Source organism: Pelecanus crispus, chromosome 2 (genome assembly GCF_030463565.1).
Source record: "Pelecanus crispus isolate bPelCri1 chromosome 2, bPelCri1.pri, whole genome shotgun sequence".
Lineage (NCBI taxonomy): Eukaryota > Metazoa > Chordata > Aves > Pelecaniformes > Pelecanidae > Pelecanus > Pelecanus crispus.
In genome coordinates this window covers 157,146,350-157,169,305 of record NC_134644.1, presented here as the reverse complement: position 1 = coordinate 157,169,305, position 22,956 = coordinate 157,146,350, and the positions used below count along the sequence as shown (strand labels likewise).

The following is a 22,956-nucleotide window of genomic DNA, read 5'->3' as shown; positions in this document are numbered from 1 at the left end:
CCTCACAAATTTAAAATATGAAATGATTCAAAAAGTTCATTTAAAACTTAAAATTTAATAAAGTTAATTTATTAAGATCCAAGAACTATATAAAAAACAGTAAGACCTGAAACTTGCTACATTTCCAAGAACAGGAAACTGGGCCAAAAATGCATTGCTTATGATGCCATTCTAATGTCTCACAGTTTGAATTGAAATTTAAAAGAGAATTCATTGGGTCAACTGTATATTTAGTTTCTTCTGCCTTATAAAACAAAACATACTCTACTTAACAAGGAAAATGAAATGGTTATTTCATACCCATCACAATTGTATTCTAATTCTTCCTTTCCTGAAAAGAATGCTATTGTTCTGATAACTTACCTATGTCACTCTTCAGTGAACTATTAGAATGTGTAGACATGTTTATTCAAAATATGTACATTTTGTTCATGTTGACCAGTGCAGACAAATGCTATAGGAACTTTCCATGTTCATTTCCCACGAGGTTTTTTTTTGACAAATTGTATGTTTCTAAAGCAAAACTACCTAACCTTTGTCAAAGGTGAAACAATCTCAGTTTCTAAGCTTTTTGATAAATTTCTATTAATATATAAAAAGCATGCCTGTATTTTTAAAAACTGAAAGTCCTCAAAAAAAAAAAAAAAATCATTCTTTGGCTTTTTCTCCTCATCAGTTATCTAAGGACTGCCTTCATGACAGTTATTTGTAGAACTTGATCAGACTGTTAATTCGATGTATCAAGCAATGCAGAAAGAAAAAAAAAAAAACAAAACAAAAAACTTACCACATTCAAATAATGATGCAGATGATTATTCTCAACCTACTGAGTAGAGTTCAGTAGTGGAAATAGTTGCAATACTCAGATAATACTTTAGGAACAAGTGGAGTTAAGTGCTTAGTAATCTCATGGTGTCTGATCAACTACAAAGACTGTTAGTAACAACTGTGAGCATACTGAAAATTATTTAATGTATGTATTAATTGAATTACAGTTAACTACAATCGTGCATATAATGAGGGCTAGCTTTGATACATGGTATGATCTTTATCCAATTCTTCCAGCAAGTCCTTGTGCGTGGAAAATGGTTTGTGGCCATGATATGTAGCTGCAACTCACAACAGCAAACTCTTCAAGTTCAACCTAAAGACACATTATTATTGCAAAAATCCTCAGGAATAAGCTGCTTCTGTACATCAGTCATACATCTAAGCTTCCCGTTGTTTTGCTAAGGTGAAGATTATCCCCCGTACCCAGCTGATATGGAAGATTTATGATATGATCTCTTGTATCAAAAGGTTGAGAACACCATCAGTAAATATCCCTCATGTTCTTTCACAGAGGATATTTACAAGGTGCAAGGGCTTTGCCGTTCCCCCTACTACTAAGCAGTACATCTTCACCACAAAGTAGTTCTAACTCTTTTAAGTATGGGTTAGATAGTAGACCTTATCACTCTCTACAACGACCTGAAGGCAGGTTGCAGCGAGGTGTGTGTTGGTCTCTTCTCCCAAGTAACAAGTGATAGGATGAGAGTAAATGGCCTCAAGTTGCTCCAGGGGAGGTTTAGATTGAATATTAGGGAAAATTTCTTCACAGAAAGGGTTGTCAAGCACTGGAACAGGCTTCCCAGGGAAGTGGTAGAGTCCCCATCCCTGGAAGTATTTAAAAGAGGTGTAGATGTGGTGCCTAGGGACATGGTTTAGTGGTGGAATTGGTAGTGTCAGGTTAACAGTTGGACCTGATGATCTTAAAGGTCTTTTCCAACCTAAACAATTCTATGATTTGAAAAGGAAACTGCTTCAAAATCTAATATTGTATTAATATAATGGTAACAACAATACAAATTAATTACAAACGTGTAGTGTTCTAACTTTTAGATATTAACTATTCTGTTTAGATAGACATGCATTAAATGAATAATAATGTGAAAGTTCTGTCATCCATGTATCCATTTCAGCTTTAATGATATTAAGCGTCTGATCACAAGTCAATAAAAGATTCCCATGGTTAACTAAATTATGAGGTCTGATTATGATAAACTTCTGAAAGAATGAATAGGTTTACAATGATCTGAATACAAGAATTAACATGAATTCATACAAATGGTTGAATATTTACAACTGGTTGTAGATCTCCAAAGATTCAAAGTGTTTTAAAACATTTGGTTTTCTCCCAGTTATTTTTTACATTTCAATTTTTTATCCCAGCATTACATGATTCTTGGTTTTAATTATGAAATATTTCTTTTGCAAAGAAACATTGTCTCACACAGGTCTCATCAGAAATGAGTATTAATATGTTATAATATCATGTATGGAAACCAGGCAAATGTTTTTACAGGAATTCTAAGTAGAGATGTTAAGTAAAGTTTAAAACATAACACTATATCCAGAAGAATTCTCTATCTCAGTAACCTAAATTGTCCATAACAACAGACATAAGTGTTTCATAACTGTTGATTGTTGTGCAAATTATACTAAAGCATTAGAAAAATATAAAAAGGAAGAGAATGCCAAGAATACCTGACTAGGTATGATACTTGATGAGTTATGATTTTTTCTCAAAAATTAAGCTAATATACATTTGTAGTGGTCTGGAACAAATATCTGGTGTGTAAAGCATAATACCTTCTACCTTTACATTTTTTTAGATATGGCTATATGTTTGAGATAGTCATATTCATATACAGTAGAACAATTAATATAGTTATGTATAAGATAAATAAGTCTTGTATTTATTTAAAATAAACTGTTTATTTCCAAATGCATGTCTGTATTGGGACAGGTGTGAAAACTCAATAACTTCTTAAATGCCAAAGACATAACTGGCATCCTTTAAAGTGATTTATAAGGCAATCTACATGAAATTTAGTTTTCATAAAATTTGTTAATTCTTCACAAGTTGAACGTCCAGGTATTTAAGTTCAGAAGACTATGTCAATATGGCAATAATTTGTCTTGATCTTTTCACATTTTTTTCCTTAACTAAAAGCTAAATGCAAGCTTCCACATATGTAAAATTCAGCTCATAACTGCTGTAAACTAAAAATTTTATTGAGTGATTTCCTTGGGACCTCTCTTGTTTATATAAAAAGCAGTTATCAAGCACCTGGTGAGCTGGGATGAAACTTGTTTCTTAAAAAATTAAGGTAAAAGGGAAGGATATATTTTTCTTGTGCCACAACATTGATTCTGTTAACTTCAACAATACGACTCAAGATTTATCATGTCACTAATGGAGATTTTTGAATACTGAAGGAGTAATTAATCTTAATAGCACATATAAAACATCTCAGGTTGTATCTACAAAATATCTGATATATGTCTTGCTGATTGCTAAAAGAGACAGAATTTGCATTATGTAAACAAGTAGTGCTGTAGCATTTGTTGGTGGTCAGGATCATAAGCAACAGCTGTTAACATGTTACAAGTCTTTTGGGGATGGATATTAGTTTTTATACCCTGCTGAATGCTGGCCCTAATATAACTGGAAGTGGACTTGGTTCTGGCAACTCCATTATTGCCTGAAACTTCTTTTTGTCATTAACATGTGGTTTTGAAGGAAGAGGTTAGTTTGGCCAGTTATGCAGTAAACAGTGTTATTTGATTATACCTTGGTTATACCAGCTTTTGGTTATCCTCCTCTTTTCACAGATAGGTCTGCCTAATGTTAGTTGCTGCAAACCAAGATATTGAGGAATTTTATATATAATAAACACCAACTTGGACATGTGTTTTTATTTTAGTGTCATGGAGGCTCATTTTCTTCAGTGATATCAAGTGATATCCCTCCAGGGGAGATTTAGGTTGGAAATTAGGAAAAATTTCTTTATGGAAAGGGTGGTCAAGAATTGGAACAGGCTGCGCAGAGAGGTGGTGGAGTCACCTTCCCTGGAAGTGTTCAAAAAATGGGTAGATGTGGCACTTGGGGACATGGTTTAGTCTAGTCTACCCTTGATTGTTTTAGTGTGGACTTGGTAGTGTAGGTTAATGGTTGGACTGGATGATCTTAAAGGTCTTTTCCAACCTAAACGATTCTATGATTCTATTCTATGTTTCTATGAAATAGTACAGCTTTGTCATATGTTTAGTAAGAAGTGGAAGATGGATCTTCTGGTTTAGTTAACCTGTCACTTTTTATACCTCTGGGATCATGTCCTCATACCCTCTGGAAGATGCAATTCAATGACTCTTTTGGGGTCTTCACTGTCTCCTAATCACTGTTTTCTTATTTTCTGCCAAACATGTATTTGTCTCTGGTTGCCAGTAGATATTGTGATAGCCATAAGATATATGTTTTTATGGTTGCCCAGATGAGGTGATAAGCAAATTAATAATAGTTTTCTGTGATCTTTTCAGTACAGTGTGTCCCTTTTCTTTCAATTTACATGTCATATGCAGTTTCTTTTTATGGCAGTTCAAGCATATTTTAACACTGATCCTACCACCTCTGTTCTGCAAGTTGTGATAGCATTAGCGCTTTACCTGTGTCTCAGCTGCGATTATTAGATTTGGTACAGTGCCACACTGTTGTTATATTGCTTATGAAGCATACCTGTCTTATTCAGATCAGCTCACAATAGGGGCAAAAACAGATTACTCTTTTTTTATCAAGTATTTATACATAGTCTGAGAGGCTTAACTTTTCCTATCTCTGTGTAGGCAGGATTAGGTGGTCTCTTAGGGTTCAAGATTCCACTTCAAAGTCAAGTACTTAAGAGTTAAGTGCCTAAGCCCTACTTTTTTTGTATCTATCTGACCTGCATTAGATGTATGGTGTTAAAATGTGGAAAATATTTAGTTTTGATTTTATTTCCTGAACAGACACAGCATTATTTAGAACCAGATCTTTTCTTGGTCCTGTCTTTCTGCTTAATTAAAAAAAAAAAAAAAAAAAAGTGGCTTACACTTTCATTTGTCAATTTCAATATTCTCAAAAGGTTATTCTCTTTCTGCTTTGCAGGAGGAAAAATAGAATGTTGAAAGTTAATTTTATTGCTTTGCCAGAGGTCACACAGTACATCTGATGGAAGAAACCTGAAGTACAAACTAGATTCCTAATGTCTCAAACTGGTGCTTTACTCATTCAACCATGCTGATCATATTTTTTCCAGATATTCTCTGTTGCCTCTTTTTTGATTATCTTCTAAATTTTGAATGGATAGCTGCAGAGTTACAAACCATTGTTCTTATTTTTAATATCCTCCATCAAAACTCAAAAACTTCCTGAGATTTAATTCCCTAAAATTTTAAGGGATTTTATTTGTAGGCTTAAAACACACATTAATGATTTAAAAAGTCATTTTTATGAATTTAAGACTGTTGATGTTACAATGCATAAACCCTTTGAGATTAGTAGAAGCTTATAGAGAAGAAGATACAAAATACCTATGTCTTTCTCTTTACTCAGCAATATCTTGTGGAATTCCTAAAGCTCCATTAAATGGTGGAATATTAACTACAGATTACTTAGTTGGCACCCGTGTTACTTATTTCTGCAATGATGGATATAGACTATCAGCCAAGGAACTTACTACTGCAGTCTGCCAGCCAGATGGTACTTGGAGTAATCACAATAAAACACCTCGCTGTGTAGGTAAGTAACATATAAAATTCTCCAGTGAGTAAGAACCTGGCTATACATTTTGTTTATTTATCCAAGGTGCAGATCTTTACATTACTTAAACTTTCAGCTTCAGGTTACTTTAATCTATGAATAATTGCTGGTATTAAATTATTATGAAATATATATTTGAAATGTATATATCTGAGATATATTGAAACATTCTGTGACAGCAGAAGAAATACACTAGGGATTATAGAATACATTCAAACTAATAATTAATTTGCAGCTAAATCAAAGTTAATGGTTGCAGACATTTATGCAAATGTCATCTCCAGTGAGAGCTGCACAGTTCATATATTGTTAACAAACCCTGTATACTATCCAGAATTGCAAAGTCTCTGGTACTCTGGGATACTTGTTTGAAACTGCTGCTTGTTATTTATAGTCAGCCCATCATTATAATCCTACACCACCTAATCTTGGGGGAACATCACTGAAGAGCAAATGCATGTTCTGTCCCAAAGAGAAGTGGATACCATCAAAGTTATAAATGGGGTATGAAAACCCAGGTGATCATAAGAGTGATACAGAAATGTCAGAATATCTGATGCATATTAGGCTGTGGATTATCTCACCCAATGAATTTTGGAAAGGAAGGAAAACATACCCTTGAATAATTTTCAAGGATTTTCCATTTTTTCTTTTTTTTTTTCCCCCCTCGTTCTTGTAAATTGCATCCCCTCATGCTTTTTCCCTTATCTAAAGAACCAGTTCAAATGGAGAGAAAGTAAGCAGTATCCAGCAAAGATGGTTTGTTAACCTTTTTCTATTAGATTAGGATTGTAGAATGTTTTTGTTTGGTTTTTGGAGGAAGAACACATAGAATTAAGACATGAGATAAAAATGCGTAGCTGCTGAAAAACCATCTTGGATATGGATATTATTTTACTTGTCACCAAGGTGCAGCCTATCCAAATGAGTCTTTAAGATCTTACAGAATTTACCTGGGTAGAAAAATAATTCCTATATTGAAATATAGCTAACATTTTAGTAAAGATTTTGATGTCTGATACAAAGTGTCATGGGAGTTCCATGACTATCAATCTACAGTGAATCCAACCATGGTATAGATTCTATCTACACCAATTGCATAACTCTGCATATACAGTTACTGCTCTGTCTAGGCCATTGATCATAAATAAGTGACAGAACTTGTACCTGTTAACCACAGACAATTTCAAATATAGCCTTACTCTTCAAACATTATGTCACTGTGTCTAAAACATATTTCTGAATTAATAATGGTACAGATTTTCCTAATTTGTCTGTATTAAGCCACAAATAATTATGTGTTTTTGTTATTCTGGAAGTTGTTACATGTCCAAGCATCAATTCTTTTACACTGGAACATGGAAGATGGAGAATAGTGAATGGTTCACATTATGAGTATAAAACAAAAGTAGTTTTCAGCTGTGATCCAGGGTATTATGGCTTGGGACCAGCATCTATTGAGTGTCTTGCTAATGGCACCTGGAGTTGGAGAAATGAGCGGCCTTACTGCCAAAGTGAGTATACATTGTATCTGTATCTTCTGTACAGACTTCAAATAAAAATATTTTATTTGGCTGAATGAGAAATTAACTAATTAAATATTGGAATCAGTTAATTAGAAGAATGTTTCCTGGCTGGAATTCCTGGGTATCCTAAAGGCTATTATTTGCTAATACAATCCATTAGGTTTAGTGGCAAGGAAACATCTGTAAGCACACTTCTGGATTTTAAATGTCCCTAAATCTATAAAGGTACAAATAAGTAATAGAGAACATTTTCCTACATATTTTTCTAGGTCAGGAATGCTGTATAGTCTAGAAAAATGCAAAAACTTTCTAGCCTGTCTGCACACTTGATAAATAAAATAGTCTCTCCTTTCAGCTGGGTACGATATAGTCTGCAAGTCCACATCATTCCTACCATTAGCTTGTATCCTGATAACCTGCAATAGCTACCTTTCAAAAAAATAAGTAATGAATATTCAGGTACTTTAAACAAGCTAAATGTGTGGCTACAGTTATGTTCCCTTCCCCCACTCCTGTGAAAAGCAGGTTTCTTTATGTATTTAAATTTAGACATCTGTTTTTCAAAATTGTGGGGTTTTGGGTATAATTTGAAGTCTCAGAATTCCTCCTCTTTGTGAAACACCACATGGCATACACTCTGATAGAATGGGATATGACTGTGGTTTTGGTGCATGTATCTAAACTGTGTGTATCTGCACGTATGTGTACAAACCCACACATACCTAACAAGCAGAAAAAAATGCGTAGATAAACCAGATAATTGTGGTTTAGAATATGTTTAGAATTTATTGCAAATATATTTGAAACTAATAAAAAAGGTTCTGAAAAATGCAATTCTGAAGACATTAATTATATTGGAAATTAACCTTAATTTTGTGTTCTTTATAACCTACTGGAAATTTCATTTATAATTTAGAAGATTTAGATATGTCTGTATCTATCTCTCTCTCTCTGTATATAGATATTTTACATACTATATATGTATTTTTAACCATTTTTCCTTTAAAAGACAAACATTTTTCACTATGCTTTGGTAAGTTTTGTTTGCAATATTGCCACTTACATTATTTTTTAGCATAAAGTGTATTAGCTGATTTCACCCTTTGATAATACATCATCTTGTTTACTAATAGTAAAATTCTTGTTACCAATTCTTAAAAGAAAATTATTAAAGAAAAAATATGATTTTGAATGAAAAGGTTCTTTGAATTGTAAATAAATAACAAGGAATTTCATGCACATTGTTCACTCATTATAACAACTTATTGTGTGACTACTAGGGTAAGCATTTCATTATGAACTAGAAGATAAAAATTATATCTTTCCAAAGAAACATAAAGATAATTTTTAAATGGCAACAATTGTGATATTCTAATATTAAGAAGAAGTAATTGATAAAAGCAAGGTAATTAAATAGCAAATAGTAATGTTCTGAATGGTGGCATTTTTAAAATTTACAGAAACAATTCGGTGCGTCCCCCACCTCTTTCTTAAGTATTATTTCTGGGGAAGTAATTGTCTTTGTATGCAGTGGTTTTTATCTGTTTTTTTTCCACAGAGCAAAATATTTCAAGTTGTGAAATTTATTTATCTGCTTGACTGGTTGATAAGTATTATTGTATGTGGTTTTGTGATACTCAGCTGTACATTTCTGTTTTGTTTTGGTTTTGCCATAAAGTTATTTCTTGTGGAGAACTTCCTACACCTCCAAATGGGAATAAGATTGGAACTCAGATCACTTATGGATCTACAGCTATATTTACTTGTGACTCAGGATACATGCTAGTTGGCTCTGCTGTGAGGGAATGTCTGTCTTCCGGACTCTGGAGCGGAATTGAGACCAGATGTTTAGGTATGGATACTACTGTCATGGCTTACCTATTTTCTTTCTCTCTAGCAGACAAAAGTAAGCAAAGCTTGTCTCTTTCTGTTAGCACAGACATTGAAGAGAGTTCTGAATTTTAAAAATGTGTGTGGCTGGGGTGTTTTTCTTATCAAATTATAAATATGGTTTCCTTTCCACAGATTGAATCCCTTTTTCAACATCTTCCAAGCATGCAAAACCTGTGTCACTGGATTGCTGTATATGTCTCTGAAGTAGACCAATACATAAACAGCAAGACTGATGGATTCCAAATGTGTCAGCTTTAATACATACCCTCAGTAAAATATCTGCATGGTAGACCTGAACTCATCGGTTATGATATAGAATTAATCTGTACACTTACAAAAGATACAGAAACTTTGGAAAATTTGACAGGAGCACTGCAGCCTTATTTCTGAGACAAAATCACTATCCAGACTCTATTTATAGAATTTGACACCCTTTAGTTGTATATGTTTAGGAATCTTCACTTATTTAAGATACTCAGACACCGGTCCCTGAATTGTTTATGAATAAAATGAACATGTGATCTCAGTGAAACAATTGCAGGGCTTCTTTTTAATTCATTATTATCACATGTACCTTGATCTGAGTTATTGTGTTAACTGTAGAAACATTGATTTTAACTCTATATGCAATTAACATTTTAGTTTCAGTTGAAATCAAAGCTATGACAGTGTTCTGATTTTAGAATGCAATATGAAAGTCATATTGTACCTTTTCATTTGTAGGGTCATGAGAATATAAAGGAATATCCATAAACTGAGGCTTTCAAAAGAATCTGAACTAGTATATTTGTTAAATACAGTTTTTTTTCACAATATCTCTTTGTGCAGATTGACATTTGCCTTTTTAAACTACTCTCCATCCCAAATAATTTCCCTTTCGTAATACAGCATTATTTGGTGCAAATCTTCACTTAAACTTAATTTGAATGAGTCATGAATGAGCAAAAGTGTTGCTTATCAAGCTACAAGTCTGAAGCTGGAATATTTCCTGACATATAGCTGAGGGGAGCAGAGAGGCTTTGTTTATGTTTCACTTTTACAATGAAAACCATTTAGCAGAGGGGGGAAAAAAAGAAAGAATCTTCATGTCTGATTTTCTTTTTCTTATAGGCTGTCAGAAATGGTAAGACAGACTGTTTTAAATCTAAAAGTTTTGGGGCACCATAGTATTTGTGTAATCAAAATGTTCTGACTTTTTGTTTTTTTTTTTTTTTTCATTTTTACTGGTTAGTCTGCAAATGTCACAGCTATTGAAGTTTGGAGAGATATAAAAGTTTTCATCAGAGAAATATTAATCTAAAACCAGCCAAATTGTTTGCTATTTGTGAAAAACACCTTGGAAACATACTTGCATTTAAGAACATTGCCAAAAAATCTTTATGCCAAGTAAAGATCAACACAGAATGAATTTAATTTCTCCTACATTTTCCTGTAGAAATAAAAATGTAATATAAGCTTAATGATAGTAACAAATTGCACGATCTTTACTTTAAACTTAAAAGAAGACCCTGAAGTAATCAATTTTCAGATTAAAGAATTTTTTTTTTACTTCTCAGAAGAAATTTGTTGTTAAGTTCATATATTATAATGTTCAGTAACAATAGTTAAGACAGTGTGCTGAAACAACTATATGACTAGAGGGGAAAACAGTGATCTAAAAGATACCTTTTGTATCAGACTAATAGGACTACAGTAAATCTTCAAACGTATATCTTCAAAGCTTTAATGATGGCAAATTGTTGAAAGAGCATAAATAACAGTTTTATTTAAAGAAATAGAATGTAGTATACATCATATATAGCATACAAAAAGCATGTATAGCTTTTTAAAAAAACCCCCAAAACAGCCAACAAACAAAGGAACAAACCCAAAACCCAAAAGCTAGTGACAGAACAAATTTATAAAGGGGAGAGAGTAATGGCTACCATAATTGGTCTTGCAGCAACACTGCCTGCTGTGCTATATCACTGTGCAGGAATGAGCTTTCTGGAAAGACTCAAGCTAACTCTGTTCAATTCCTGTTTCTTCAACAAGTAATTTGACACTTAAGATAGAGGGATGTGTTCAGCTGATAACAAATCAAAAATCAGAAATTTGTTTAGGAAGGTTGAGAAAGCAAATGTCAGAAGGTGGAGGAAATGAAAGAAACAGTAGAATGTGGGAGAAAGGATATAAAATACAGCAGGAAGATCTACAGATTGGGTATTGTAATGATCTAAGAAATACATTTTTGTGCAACTTGTGAATAAATTCTGGTGTTTGTTTCCAATCACTGAAAAATAGTAAAAAATTTAAATTTCACTTTCTACTTCTACAGCTTTTCTGCTCACAGCTGTAAACTTTTTTTTATCATTTATTGTAGAGCCTTTCCACTTTTAGTTGCTGAAAAATGTAGTTATGCTTGGACTCAAGTAGCTGTCAGTGTATTTCTATTTTAAGTGTTGAAGATGCCTTTAAGAGTACACTTAGATGACATTAATGAAATCCTACAGGATAAAATATCCTTTTCCAAGTGTTTGTTTAAAAATACAAGTTATTTTTTCAAAAGTGCTACTCAAATTTCACTTAATCATTGTGTTAGACAACTTAATTTTCATTCCAGTTATGTACAATTTGAAAAATTTATGAAAGGGGGAATAATTAAGAATATAAGTATCAGCAACAGAATCTAAAACTAGTTAGTGTTGAACCTAATTAGTTATAGGAGAGAACTAGAACATAGGTAAGCTTTAAATCACAAAAAAAATATTGACTAAAATCCAAATTTTATTACAACACAAATAAAATTCCATGACATTGCAGGCAGTAGTGCATTATTTTAATGAAGGCCATAATAGCGTCAGAATATGTTGAGTTTTCACAGTCCTTTTTTGTCTTTCTTTTTCTGTTCCTGCTTCTTTTGTTACAAGGAGAAGGATAGTACTTTATGGCTTCTGAATCTTAGGAGACAGTAGGTAGCAAAGAGAATTAGAACATTTAAATGTCATGGTTTAGCCCCAGCCAGCAACAAAGCACCACGCAGCCACTCGCTCACTCCCCCTACCCTGATGGGATGGGGGAGAGAATCGGAGGAGTAAGAGTGAGAAACACGCCTGGATTGAGATAAGAACAGTTTAATAGTTGAAATAAAGTACAATGGTAATTATAATAATAACAATACAATAATGATAATAATAATAACAATATACAAAGCAAGTGATGCACAATGCCATTGCTCACCACCCGCTGACCGATACCCAGACAGTTCCCGAGCAGCGATCGCTGCTCCCTGGCCAACCCCCCCCAGTTTATATACTGAGCATGACGTCATATGGTATGGAATAGCCCTTTGGTCAGTTTGGATCAACTATTCTGGCTGTGCCCCCTCCCAGTTTCTTGTGCGCCTGGCAGAGCATGGGAAGCTGAAAAGTCCTTGACTAGCATAAGCAGTACTTAGCAACAACTAAACCATCAGCGTGTTATCAACATTCTTCTCCTACTAAATCCAAAACACAGCACTATGCCTGCTACTAGGAAGAAAATTAACTCTATCCCACCCGAAACCAGGACATTAACGCAACTGCCCTCCTTTCTAAACCTCACTTTTTTTTTTTTTTTTTTTTTCCCCTGAATACCTAAATAACCATGTAGTACTGTGTGAGTAATCGTATTAATGTAGTGGTCTTTCTTGGTTTGGTCTTTCACTGAATGTAGTGGAAAATTAAACTCTGGATCAGTACTCTTGTTCTCCATAGCTGGTGAGAAGAAACAATGTTCAAATTGAAAAAATAAAACAACAGAGAGGTTCTGAAGTAATTCTGTTGTGGAAGGCTTAAGAACAAATACATGTTTCACAAGATTTTATACAATTTATATATTTGGAAAAGTAAGGTAGAACAGTAGAGCTGGAAAGTTAGCTTTCAATTCTTTTAGTTGAGAAGAAGTTATGTATACTCAGGAGTGAGTGTACCTTTAAATTTCTATCAGGTAAGGACAAAGGAACCATAGTATTTATATTTTCCTAGTCAGCTTTCAGTCACTGAAAGGTTTCTGTGGCTATGCATCCTCTGAAGTGTAGCCTTTCTGCCATTATTTTAATCCTTAAAACTTTTGAAAAAAACATACAAACAACTAACTTCTTCCTCTTCACTGTTTTTAAACATATATTTTTAAACTCATGGTATTTCACCTAAAAGGGAATCTGTATCACCAGTGATACTGAATTAATACATCTAGAGTTATCCATATATTTCTCTTTGTTCTTCAATGCTACTGCATAATAAAAACAACTAGACTTTCAAATGAGGCATATGATGTTTCATCTTTAAAGAATTATTCAGCCATTTCAAGGAATTTAGCAGAGAACTTCCCTCCGTGGGCCAGGGATTAAAAAACATTTACAAGAACATTACTATTCATCCTGAACAGTTTTAGTACAGCTTGAACAGCTGACAATGTGAGGATCTTCTGAAACTAGCAGAAGAAAAGCCCCAAAACTAGTTTTGTCCAAGGCTGTGCCAGTGTCATTTCAATAGTGTGATTTTCTACAGAAGATGTTGTTTGTGAACAGGAGGATGTAAAAAAAAATATATGCTTATCAGAAATGCAAGCCCTGTAGAGGAGAAAGAAGTTCCAGCAAATAATTCTTCCCTCCTCAGCTGTGGTCATCTTGACAGGTTAATTAACTTTGTTGAATAATAACCTAAATCTCTTTTTTCAATAATATATTGATATGTAGATTTCTTTTACTGCTGTGCTCATGTTTGACATTACTGACAGCTAAAATACGCATAGGCACGTTTTTGCCATTTAATGTAAAGATTCTGTATTCATTTATTCCTACTCTTGCATCTCAGAGAGTAACCTGCAGAAAGGAAACCTCATTTGCAGCTGAGGTTTCAAAGGTTCTGACAGTAAATTATTATGCTCATTCTTCGTTGCTAGAGCTGGATTTCATGTCAAGTTAGGTAATATATTTGGTGCTCACACATTATTAATATCCTTCATTCCTACTTTTTTGACTAATTTTCTTTCTTAATAATATTTCAGGCCGTTATTCTTCTCAAGCTTTGCTAGGCTGGAAATTGAGAATGTTATAGTGCTTATTTCCCCCCTCGAATCTGCTATTCAGTAAAACCTTCATATTTAATCTCTTTCTTTGTAGCATTCACTCATAGCCTTTACAAAAATGACATCTTTTGATTCAGTATTATAAATTATGGGTTACATTAAGACCTAGGGGCCTCAACTGGATTTATAGAACTGCTGTATAGGTCTTTTATATCTGTATCATAAAAACAGAGGAACTACACCCAGTCTTAGGATACAGCATTAAAATAAAGACATTGACAATAAACAAGGCTATCCTGAAAACAGTCTAGAATAGCCTAGTCTAAAATAGCCTAGAATCCTAACCTAGTGTGAAGTCAGCTATTTACTACTAAGGTGTTAGAATATTCTTGCCCCCCAGTAATAGTAATTATGATAATCTAATTGTTGGAAATCTCTGAATGGAGATTTTCCTTAACATTTGCTAATTTTATTTCAGCTTTTCTTCTATCCATAACCCAGTTCTTAATGCCGTGCAGTAAATGTTCCATTTGTTATGTGTTTGTATTTGGCAATGTAGTATACAGGGGTGTATTTTTTTTTTTCTCTCACATTCATTCTGACAAACACAGATCAGAAGTAAAACATTGATCTTACTGCTTGAACCACTTCCTCTGTTCCATATTTCCCACAAATCTTATATCAGAGGGGTTTTTTTGTTTGTTTTCAATAGCCTTCCAAGGTGACTACAACAGTTTTATATTTGCTTGCAATTGGTCTTATAATATTACTTTGGGGATAAAAAAGTGATATTCCATTATATAAAAACAGTACTATTAAGTCTCTAATCCATGGTAAGTAAATATTCAGTGACTTATTGGCTGTTTAAACAGGAGTGTAAATTGATAATAGAATGAGTATTTTTTTAAATGTTGTCTCATCTATTTGCAAAATAAATTTCCTGGCAAACAAGAAAAATAAAAAAAAAAAACAGACAACATTGTTTCTCAGTATTTGAACCTTTTTTTTCCCAGCAGTACTCTTAGTTTTTTCTCAGCAGTCCTTTGTTTTCTACTTCCTTATCTTTTTGCATCTGTTTTCAGTTTTCTGCCATAGTTTTTCTGGCAGATTTTTTTCATGTTTACAGACAGTTCTTTCAATATGATACCCAGTTTTCAGTATTTGCATTCAGTCCCCAGTGAAAACACTCCACCTGCAGAGCTTAGCTCCTGAGCAGTTTTGTATCTGGATTGCATTTAGGAGAAATAATTTAGCTATCTCATTGCAAAAGAGAGTTAGCCAACCTTATGGTTACATTGAATGAAGGCTAGTTAGTACAACAATCAGTTTTATAATTTTATTATACCAAATTTCACAACTAAAATGTTCCTCTTCCATAATGATTCAATTGGAGTAAGTATGACATATTTCTCAAATGAGAGCAAATTTATGTCCCTTTACGGCTTTGCACTATTTTTTGCAGTAGTGAAATCGTATGTTACTCCTTGTTTATACCCGTGTGACAAAACTGACATCAATTACATGGTAGATGATTTATATATAATACAAGCAAGTGAGTGGAAAAAAGTTTCAGGGATATGGCTGTGAGATAAAATGAAGGAATAGAGTTGATCTTTGATGCCATTGCACATAAGTATGTCTCAGAAACAAAAGCAGTTTCTCAAAAGACTATACATGTGCAGCATTTGTTTTTCTCAGACTACCAAAGAATCATCAGTAATCTGAAAGCTTTGAAAACTTTCCATAATCAAAAAAAACCTTCAAAGCCCCAAACTCACTATTTTTATATATCTATATATATATGCACCTATATATATAGATGCAAACACATAATACACAAAGAAAAGCATAAAAGGCTACTAAATGGTACTTCAAAAATTCATTTCAGAATGTTAATAAGGGGAAATAAGTATCTTCATTTGTCACAAATCCCTTAAAATAAACATTTAAAATGGAACTCCTGGAAAACAATTAACAGCAGAATTGATCATAAAAACTACTGGGATATGCAGTAATGAATATCTGCATGTCCTTATGTATAATGAACCTTTTGGAATTCTTTTCTTCACAGGTATCTTAAGAGAAAAAAACCAAAAGGGAAGAATTCTATTAATAGTCATGAGAAAAATAAATAAACACTTTGCTTTTAGAAGAAATACAACAAAACCAGAATAGAATGGAAAACAAATTCAGTAATAATTACTCTTCCAGATATGGGTGTGGATGGTGGTGGGGTTTTGTGTTGTTTTGGGGGTTAGTATCTTTTTTTATTCCTCTTCTTTTTTTCTTGGTATTGGAGAAGTAATGATAGCAACTATTATAAGTGAAAGGTCTTTATTTACTCTGAGGGAGACCAGCTCTGTGGATGTGTGAAACAAAGTGGGGAAAATAAAGCAAACAAAGAAAAAACCTTCTGGAAAATATTAATGGGTCTCTGACTTTATTGCAACTTAGGGAATTTATTCAGCTGCATAAATTACTGGAAATTTCAGTAATGTTCTCAAACATTCTCTTAACAGAAACTATGTATACTATTACATACACTTTCAGTAGCAAACATACTGAAGTGGTTACCACATGCACCTACATGACAGATGGTATTTTGAAAATGAAACAAATAGGGCTGAACCCATTGGTTGGTTTTTGGGGGATTTGGTGTTTTGGGTTTTTTTGGGTGGGGGGGGGGGTTGTATTTTTTTTTAATGTCCCTCAGTCAGACAAAACTTCCTCTGGAAAGCAGAGTGAAAACTGGAGACAAATCCTGCAATTCCTAAATGGTTTTTATTTGTTTTTAAAACTGAGTTGAAAAATGTGTCACAAGTCTGGCATATACTGTTTTTAAAAGATATTTAATTCCTTAAAACTGACACAATAAGTTGATTTAGAATTTTGTTATGACAGAACTACTCTTTTATAATATTCTTCATACATTTAGATTTCTTTATTTTTCAGTTTAGAAACCTTACACAGGGACAGAAGTAGGAGCTACTATTTAAATAATATATACTTTACTAATAGTGACTAGTTCACAATTAGTCATGCAATATATTAAGTGCTCCAAAGATGTAACTGTTATACAGAATGGGAGGAAATAATCAAGGCAGAGGGATTTGAAGTAATAAAATGGTAGAACAGCCCAAGTTGGAAGGGACCTCAAAAGATCATCTGGACCAACTTTTCATGGGAAAGGGAGCTGAGATGGGATTTTCTGGCACTCTGTCCAATCACACCTTGAAAACTTCCAGTGATGGGGACTTCATCACATCCCCGGGGAAGTTGTTCCAATAAATGTTTGTTCTTACTGTAAAAAAACCTCTTTCTTATGTCAAGATGAAACCTCTCCCAGTGCAACTTTTACCCATTGCCCCTTGTCCTCTCCATGTGACTCCTTGTGAAGAGAGAGCCTCTGTCTTTGTAGCTGCCCTTTAAGTGCTGGAATACTGTGATGAGGTCCCCCCTGAGCCTTTTCTTCAGGGACTAACACCTTCAGCCTTTCTTCATAGGGCAGGTTCTCCAGCTCTTTGATCATCTTCATGGCCATCCTTTGGACCCTCTCCATTCTGTCCGTATCTTTCTTCAGTGGTGGAGACAAGAATGGACACAGTACTCCAGGTGCAGCCTGACAAGTGCTGAGTAAAGTGGGGTGATCTCATTTCTATCTCTGCCAGTAATGCCCCTGCAGATGCAGCCGAGGATCCAATTTGCCCTTGTTGCTGCAGCAGCGCACTGTTGACACACGGTCAACTTGTTGTCCACCAGGACCACCATCTCCCTTTCAGCAAGGCTGCTCCCCAGCCACACAGATCCTAGACAGTACCGGGCTCTTTGGTTATTTTGTCCCAGGTGCAGGACCTTGCACTTGTTTTCATTAAACTTCATACACTTCTTGCTAGCCCACTCTTCCAGCCTGTCCAGGTGTCTCTGCAAGATGGCTCTCCCTTCTGACATGTTCACCTCACCACCCAGTACAGTGCCATCAGCAAACTTGTTGAGGGTGTTTTCAATCCCATCATTTATGAAGATGTTGAACAGCATGGGGCCCCGTATCGATCCCTGGGGGATCCCACTTGTGACAGGCTGCCAGACTGAGTAAAAAACATTGATCACCACCCTCTGAATGACGCCAGTTAGCTAATTCCCATCTCGCAGACCACCTACCCAATCTGTACCTTGACAGTTTGTCCAGGAGAAGGCTGTGGAAAACAGTGTCAAACGCTTTACCGAAGTCAGGTAAACAACATCCACTACTCTCCCCTAGTCAACAGAAGATGACAAAGAAAGTCAAAAGAAAAGAATAAAGAAAAAAAGAAACTCAAAAGTCAAAAGAAAGAGTCAAAACTAGGCTCTGAGAGGTTTATGACAATGAGAGGAAGTAGGCTGAGAGGATGGGAATTTTAACAGAGACATTAATGCAAGACTTACAATTAATTTTTCACCTGTTGCAGTTGCGTGTTTTTTATAATATCCACACACAGCTGCAGAAACTGAAGTGTGATCTTAGTCACCTGATGTGTTGAATTATTTCAGTTTTATTCCCTCTGCATAGGAAACAGAGCTTGACCTTTCTGGTGATGTATTCTGCTTCCACTCTACTGCCATAAAGCAACACTAAAATCTTAACTAAGAGCCAGGCCAAATACTGTAATTAATTCCAATTAGAAAATTATTTCCTTGAACATAGGCTGAATCACTGCAAACTGTCTGGTTGCACTTCTAATAGAAACTGATCTTTTCCACCTCAGTTTTGACTCATCATCCAGTTAGTCCTGCTTATCATCACAAATGCGATAGAACAGGGAAATTGGGCCATTTGTGGCACATTCAAGAAAGTCTACTACATACTGAACAGATTACGACTTTCCTGGAGAATCAAGTACTCTGACAATAATTTTATAAGCATGTATTATGCCATCTTATCCCAGAAAACATAAACCAAATTTCAAATATGCCTGGTCCTTAGGTAACACTGAGGGAAATGGGGAGGGGACAAACAGGGGCGAATATACCCTTGAACAGTACCAGATTTGGATTCCTCTTTGTTATATAGAAGTCAAATTGCACTCATCAATTTATTCTCTGTGAAAGCTCACATACTACCTATATTGTAAATTCTGATGGTTTTATCATGATTCATACAATGAAATACTATACAAGTCTTAAGCTGACAGACATAAATTATAAGAAAATCTCAGATTTGCATTTTTTTTAATAGGAAATTTCTAGCTCTGAAAGAATGAGGCTAAATGCTGAAAATTGCATCAGAGTATTATAAATACTTAAATGTTCAAAGGAAAAAACAATCCAAAATATATTGCTTCTAAATGTCCTTTCTTATTTGCAACCCCATGTTTTGGCAGTTTGTTTGCGGGGTTTTTTTTTGAGGAGAAGTAGAGGAGAAAAGTAGAGCAGAGGAGTTTGGGTGGCTGGTAATATTTTTTTTCCTTGAAGTACTAGCTGAAGCACTGCTCATTTTTCTTGCTTGCCTTGCTTTTTGTTTGCAGTAAGTTCTCTGCCATATGTCATAGTTTCCATGAGATCAACCATTCTCAGAGGATTTTCCATTACCACATTATTTGCTGAATCACAGTGCCTATTTTCCAGAGTTCATTAAGAAAAATAGTAACAAATGACACATGGTTCATTCTTTTTCCCAGCCTCTCTCTAGATTAAATATGTTTGTGATTCTCATACTGTAAATAAAATATTTCTCATATTTTGAGAATACAGGGTAGAAGATTAGGCCAAGACATAGAAAGGTTTTTGGTTACAGGACATTTGGATGTAGTTGCACTGACTGCCTTTAGCCCAAACATGTTAATCTCTTTGGGATTCCTCTGGGATCAATAGGAGAGGAAGAATGGAAGACAATCCAGAAAGTCAGATTCCAGCAATAAACTGTCCAAGTTAATTTGTTTCCATTTAAGAAGGCTATATTTATAACATCCACATGGACTGAGATTTATAATGGATTGATATTTATAATATTTATATTATTTTTATTTTTATTTAGTTTTTATATTTGTTTAAATATATAGGTGTAATGTTAACTTTATTGGTTTAATATTAACCAAAATAAAAGTAAAGGAAATAATACAGATCTTTACAGGGTTTAATAAAAAGGAGTTACTCATATTTTTTGAAAAGAAATTTTATAACATATATGACATTTAATCACTTTGCTACATTGTCTTTTTGTATTTTTTATATGTGTACAGTCCTACTTATACAAATGCAATATGCAATTTTCCTCAAGTTAATAAAAATAAACTTTTGAATCAAGTAAATAAAAAAAATTGAAATGTTCAGCATTTCCTTGTTTTAATTAAGAAGGTATATTTAAAATTTCTCTGACTTTTTTCTTTGTTTTTTTTTTAAATTTACTTTCAAAAATCTAGCTGGTCACTGTGGTATTCCAGATCTTATAGTCAATGGTCAAGTAATTGGAGAAAATTATGGGTATAGAGACACAGTTGTATACCAGTGCAGTCCTGGTTTTCGGTTGATTGGTTCTTCTGTACGCATATGTCAACAGGATCACAACTGGTCTGGTCAGCTTCCGTCCTGTGTGCGTAAGTAAGCTTGGCAACACGTACTGATTTATGTTACAGGAATGTCTATCTCAGACAAGATGAGGAGTGACTTTGCAACTTAGTGTTCATTTTTCAATTAAAAAAAAAAAAAAATAAAGCAGATCCTCAGAAGTAATTGGCCACCTAAAATCTATGATTCATGAATCAGGTGAAGTTTAATGTTGTCACTTAAAATTTCCATTGCATCTCTTGGCTACTAAATAGCTGTCATTTATATACAAATATGAAACTTCTTCAAAAAATGATGGGACTTAGGCACCCAAGTACTCAAATTTGAAAAATGGCTTTATGTCCCTTAGTGGTTTTGGGAAATATTTAATGTACATTGACTTTGGTAGTTAGATAACTAGATACTCTTGAATTACACTGTCAGCACTGATGATTAAAATGTTTGCTTCAACAACTTACACTCTGTTTTCTTCTCACAGAGATACTGTTATTTTGTTTATTGGTTTGGGTTTTGGTTGGGTCATGGTTTAGTAGGTATGGTGGTGTTGGGCTGATGGTTGGACTAATGATCTTAGAGGTCCTTTCCAACCTTAATGATTCCTAGTTTTACTTTCACTAAAAAATAATCCAGCCATCAACAGGAAACATGAAATTATTACTCTACCCTTAATTGGTTTAGTGGTGGACTTGGTAATGTTAGGTTAATGGTTGGACTGGATGATCTTAAAGGCCTTTTCCAACCTAAATGATTCTATGGTTCTATGGTTTTTTTGGCATGAATTTTGTATTTTGTTAATGTGGCTCCTTTTGTGTGATAAGTATGTCAACATATCAAATGGAATACTTATAAGTAATAATAGAACATATTGTATTCCATTTAGGAAAATTTGAGAGTTCTTGAAGGATTCTCAAATTACAACTATGTTTCAATAATTCAGGTTGGGTAATATCAGTGTATTGAAAATTTATTTGTCTGCTTCCAAATATTCTATTTTTATAGCTACATTTTTGTGGCAGAAACTATCTGAATGAGGAATCATAATACACAATGTTAATTCATTACCCTTACTGCTCACTATTTACTTTGTTTTACATAGAAATAGATATACATAACACTACTATAATAACTGTATTTCTTAATTTTGTTTCCACTTTATAATCTAGTAATAGATCATTACTTCTTTATATTACATTTCATGCCAACACACTTCTTTACAGGTAACTGTTAAGGCAATAAAATTAGACACCATTAATGCTAGAACTGGAAAAAAAAAATTGTTTTGAATGTGTTAACAGCAGAGAAAATGGACATATTTTCTTCCTCTAATCAAACAGAAGCTGCTTGTTTGATTACAGGAGGATGCGCAATACAACAATTCAGAAAAGGAGACAAGACTTTGGAAAAACTTAGACTTATAAAAGGTTGCTATAAACCGCAGCTGCCTCTAACTTTGTGATAGATATTTAAGAACAGCTCCACCTCAGATCAAAAGTCCAGATGAAGTGTAGAAAAATAAGGTCACATTTCTTTATTTATTTAACTTTAGATGTTTTAATTGAATTTCTGTGATTATATGTTTAAATTTAGTGATTCTGACCTTTTTATTTTTTTAATTCACCATTCTTCTTCCTTATACAGTGGGCAGACATATTGCTACTGTTGTACAGGGAGAAAAAGAACATATGTTTGTCAGACCTAACAAAATTAATTTAGAAAAATAATTAAAAGTTTCTAAAGTGATAAAAGTTTGAGAGTTAAATAATTTATTCTGTGAAATATTTATACATTTTAAAAATTATTTTGGGAAAATAAATTTATATTTTATTTTCCTTACTATTTTTACATCTGGTCTTTGTGGGCACAGAAAAGGAACTTTACCTTCTGTAGTCAGTTTTTTTATAAATACAAGAAAAGTTTCATGGTGCTCATAATGTTTCATATATCCAGTCATAAATGCATAACTTCATTAAGTACCTAGGTATCAAAATTAAAACAGAGTGAGTCAATACTAAGACATATTTGTAAGAAATAATACCTGAGGAACTAATGCACTGAAATATTTCCTTTAAATTTCAGACTACATGTAATGAAAATCAAGTGCTTGCTTTTCTCCTGATTCTTCAGAAAAGTTTTCTTCATTTGTGTTCATTACTTCATGGCAAATTCCATTCAGTTTATTTAAATACTTAAATAAATGCTTGAACATTTACTAAAATATGTCTAAGTTCTTAGTTTGGAGAAATGTGAATCTTTCATGGAAAGTACTCTGTATCTTATAATATCAAAACTTTAAAATGTTAATATATAATGATTATAATTATTATCTAT

General features: G+C 33.7%; 1 protein-coding gene across 3 annotated transcripts in view; it reads left to right on the top strand.

Annotated features, from left to right (window-relative positions):
- CSMD3 (CUB and Sushi multiple domains 3) overlaps positions 1-22,956 on the top strand; it is a 760,009-nt gene that overhangs the window by 661,756 nt on the left and 75,297 nt on the right. For 2 of the 3 annotated variants that reach the window (XM_075706425.1, XM_075706423.1), the window contains 4 exons: positions 5,414-5,599; positions 6,940-7,134; positions 8,825-8,998; positions 20,484-20,657. In XM_075706425.1, the coding sequence (XP_075562540.1) occupies positions 5,414-5,599; positions 6,940-7,134; positions 8,825-8,998; positions 20,484-20,657 (729 nt within the window). The remainder of the gene's footprint in view (positions 1-5,413; positions 5,600-6,939; positions 7,135-8,824; positions 8,999-20,483; positions 20,658-22,956) is intronic. The other variant, XM_075706424.1, reaches the window with a different exon arrangement.